A 4,082-nucleotide genomic window follows, 5' to 3' on the forward strand; every position below is an offset into this window, starting at 1 on the left:
GGAGCCCCAGTCCCGTTGCACACGGAGCGCAGCCCACTCCACTCCGTCACCAGGGCCTAACTGCTCCCCCGAGAGCTACCCGAGGGCTACCAAGCACCCCAGCACAGCAGCTCGGGTCCCACGCACCGCAGAGGCCCCACACGGCCCTGCTGACGGGCACGGAATCTACTGCACTCCCACAGGGACAGGAGACCATGGGCCCAGGGTACACTCTCGACAGACGCTCCACTGCAGAATGCTAAGGGCTTCCTAGCTGCTTAATCACCACCTTAGTCCTCCTTATTAATCAGTTACTGGTGCCAAACGCTAGGAAGCAGTCAGGCTCAGGCCCCTGGTGACAAAGCAACTTGCACGGAGGCCTGGAGCAGGAGGCAGAATGTCACAAACACTTCATTTTCAACCCACTAAAGCCACTAGTAATGGAAGAACCAACATCCAAAGACACTTCTGGATGACAATGAAGCACCTCTCTCCATTGGCTCTAAGCTACTTACAATAATAATAACATACAACGACCTAGATATGCCAATGTTGTCCATAAAGAAGCCCGGCGAGCGCACTGTGCTCCACAAATTCGCCTCGAGCGCAACTCACAAAGCAGCACGAACCTGACCAGGTTTCTGGTCAGCAGGACACACCGGCCCCCTCTGGCTGGGCCAGGGGATGGGCCCCAGACGCGAGATTCCTCACTCAGCAGGAGGAGAAGCCCCAGGAAGCCCCCACGTTTGTTCCAACATCTTGTTCCAGCACCTGAAGTGCGGCCTCCGTGTGCAGCGCCTGCTCCAGCTGCGGCTGCACGGCGTCGGCGCGGCCGTGCCAAGATGGGCACCCTCGAGGCCAAGGCACAAAGAGCACAAATCCTTCAGACAAGAGGGCGCAGCGACAAAGACCCGGGAGGGGCAGCAGGGCCTCCACCAAACGGGGACACAAAAATCTCAACTTGGGACTTCATGGGTAATTCCTTTAACAGTGGAGCCAGCAGAACAGGTTAACTTTTAAAGGGCAGAAATGACAGTTTCTTCCTCAGCATTTTCCTGCTTCAGCCATAGCCACCCAAACGTCACAGACCAGGAAAAGCAGCAAACGTCTCTTTGGGAGGGGACGTGCGGGGAGGGCCGGTACTTTTACCGTTAGCGCTCCAGGCAGGCACGCACCGGGGACAGAAAAGCTCACCAGGTGCATTGTTTTCCTGCAAAGTCAAGCCAGGGTTTGCTCGGAAAGCAAAGAGCTGCAGCAGTTTCTCCCCACTGGGATTTCCAGCCAAGCGGGAGGGGCAGGAGCCGGGCAGGGCAGCCGGGAGCCAGCGCCGGGCGGGAAGGAGGGAGGCTCCCGCCTGGGCACGACGCTCTGCGCGGTGCGGCAGCCTCTCCCGGCCGCCAAGCTCCGCTGCTCCGCTGTGCAAGAATTGTTTGAAAAAGGGAACTGAGAGGAAAACTAGCGCCTAACAGAAGTTTTGGCATTACAGGAGCTTGCTTGGGGTGAGACACAGTTGCCACTTCCAGGATGGCCGGTACACACGGACTCGGCTCCTCCGCGGTTCCCTGGGCAGCACAACCTGCCCTCCTCGCAGCTGCAAAGGGGAGGAACGGAGGATGGAGCGGAGTGAAGACCCCGCCGCCAAACTCTGTCGCACTCCTTGTGCTGGGCCGCTGATAAGCCACACAGCAGCTGTCCAATGGGAGATATACGAAAAAAAGGCCAGTGCTGAGCCACAAAAGGGGCAAATCACCCCTTTTGGATGAGCTTTGCTTGAACTTTGCTCATTATACGCTCATTATAATGCCAAAACACACCTCCATCCCACAAGTTACCCGCCTCCGAGGTGCGACCACCCCTCACTGAGCATGCACTCTAGATTTGCAATTGACTCTACCTTTAATTGAAAGCAAGAAACTTTTTCATCAATCAATAACAATATTAAGTATGACTCTAGTCACTCAACCTCCACCTGAACGTAAAGAAAAGTATAAAAGGGGAACTAAGGATGAAGAACTTGGGGGGAAGACTCCATCGTAACTCTTGGGTCAGTCAACGGGGCTGATTCCCCTTCCCTCCCCTCGGGTTGAGACGCCACCTGAGGAAACTCAAGACCGAGACCCTCTCCCATCTTCTGGGGTGAGTGATGATGGCACATTTGTACATCAGAGCCAGCTAAAAAAATCCCACGCTGTAGTAGAGAATTTCCTGTACTGACATCCGAATCCTGCTTTGTAAATGTTCCATTTGAATAAATCACACTGTGAACTCGACTACTTGTTTGGGGGAGGTGATAGGACCTACAGTTTGGACAGACTGTTTGTGAATGTGATACTGCCAGAATTGAGCTTATAGTGGATGACGCTATTTGGGAACTCAATTAGCTCCCAGGAAGGCGATCGGACCTACGGTCCATAGACTGTTTGTGAATCCGATACTAATTTGATATCTCCTTCCCCCGCCACCACCACTACGCCTTTCAAACTGCAATGTCTCACAACATCTGCACAGCGCGGCAGCCTCTCCCGGCCAGCCGAGCCCCGACGCTCCGCGCGGCGCCGCAGCTTCTCCCTGCCCCGAGCTCTGGGGGCAGCAGGGGAGCGCGGGGCCCTGACCAAGACACCACGTCTCGCTGCAGGAAGCGCCTCGTGACGGGAAATCCACGCGCACGGCCATTCCCGGAGCTTCATCCAGGCTGCGCGCCCGCGGGGGCTCTGCAGGATTCGGTGTCACCACGCACCGCACGGCGCTTCCAAAGGTGGGACAAGCGACAAAACAAGCCCAGCGGAGGCCCCACGAAGCTCATCTGGCCACTAAGGTACCAAAACTGGGTAAGCTATTAAAACACCCCCACCCCATTATTCCTGTTATGTGAATCCCTTGACACATCACGATAAACACTTCAGCTGCTTTCCTCGTGTTCCCGTCTTACTTGCACCCGCCCTAGAGGTTAGGTGGTGGTGAAATGTCCTTGTAAAGGAAATGCTGGCATCTGCCAACATCTTACCCGCTCCCAGCTCGGCACCTGGGCGAGTCTGCCAAGCAACCGCAACCCAGCCCGCGTGAAGCCTCTTAACCACAATATCAGCAAGTACATTGTGTGGAGCAGAGCGGCATGGAGAGAAATTCGGAAGAACGCGCAAAACGAGGCCAGCAAGGGCGCAGGGGAAAGGCATCGGGAGGTCAACAAGTGCCCCGAGGTGCGTGCTGCCTGTTGGCTCCTGTCCCAGAGCAAACCAGGTCCCAGCTGGGCAGGGAAGGAGATTTCACACCTCTAGAAGGATGGGATACAGATAGCCTCTCTTCTGCTTCTGAAGAGCAAGAAAGTATGATTATTACCCGAAAAAACGCAAGGTTTTCGGCCATCGATTTTGCTGGTGAGAACAATTCTTTGAAGTTTTAAAGTCAGCATTCCAGTTCGCTAGGCTCTTGGCAGCTCACTGCAATCTCTACTGCTTCCTCCTAGACCCTCTTTTTGCCGCCACAGCAGCACTTTGGCAGCGCCGAGGTGCCCGAGCCGCAGAGGCAGCTCGGCGAGCGGCAGGGCGGCGCGGAGCGGGACACGGGAGCGGGACAGCGGAGGGAACGGCCTCGCCGAGCCCCCACCGGCCCCACCACCCATGCTCGCCTTTAAGGTATTTTAAAAGTTATTTTGCTGCCTGCGGTATTCTCATTCATATTTTCATAACATCTTATATACATTTATAAATATTTTATACATTCTTATATACAATTTTGCATATACTTATATTTATATATATTAATAATAGATAATATGTAACAATAATAAATATTGTAGATTATTATATATTGATATCTATAATATAAAGAAGTATGTGTATACACATGCATACACTTTTTATATTTCTATACGCGTACTTATCTCACATATCTGACGCTGTTAGCGGAAGAGGGCCCGCGCGCTCCCGCGGGCCGGGCCGGTTCTTACCAGGCGCGGGCGCTGTGCAGGGCGCGGGCGGGCAGCTCGAGCAGCATGGTTCCGGGGCCGGTTCCGGGGCCGGTGTCGGTGCCGGGGCTCCCTGCGGGGACACGCGGTGAGCGCCACGCCGCCGCTCCCGCCTCCCCGCCCGCCTCCCTCCCCGCGC

The 4,082-nt window shown here is 55.0% G+C and overlaps 1 protein-coding gene across 1 annotated transcript in view; it reads right to left on the reverse strand.

Annotated features, from left to right (window-relative positions):
- Positions 1-3,973, reverse strand: part of SAMHD1 (SAM and HD domain containing deoxynucleoside triphosphate triphosphohydrolase 1) — an 18,831-nt gene extending 14,858 nt beyond the window's left edge. Inside the window, exon 1 of the mRNA XM_026037349.1 lies at positions 3,926-3,973. Within this exon, the coding sequence (XP_025893134.1) occupies positions 3,926-3,972 (47 nt within the window). The 5' untranslated portion in view covers position 3,973. The remainder of the gene's footprint in view (positions 1-3,925) is intronic.
- Positions 3,974-4,082: the final 109 nt, after the last annotated feature.

This window comes from Nothoprocta perdicaria, unplaced genomic scaffold, assembly GCF_003342845.1.
Source record: "Nothoprocta perdicaria isolate Ctin4 unplaced genomic scaffold, notPer1 scaffold_196, whole genome shotgun sequence".
Taxonomy (NCBI): domain Eukaryota; kingdom Metazoa; phylum Chordata; class Aves; order Tinamiformes; family Tinamidae; genus Nothoprocta; species Nothoprocta perdicaria.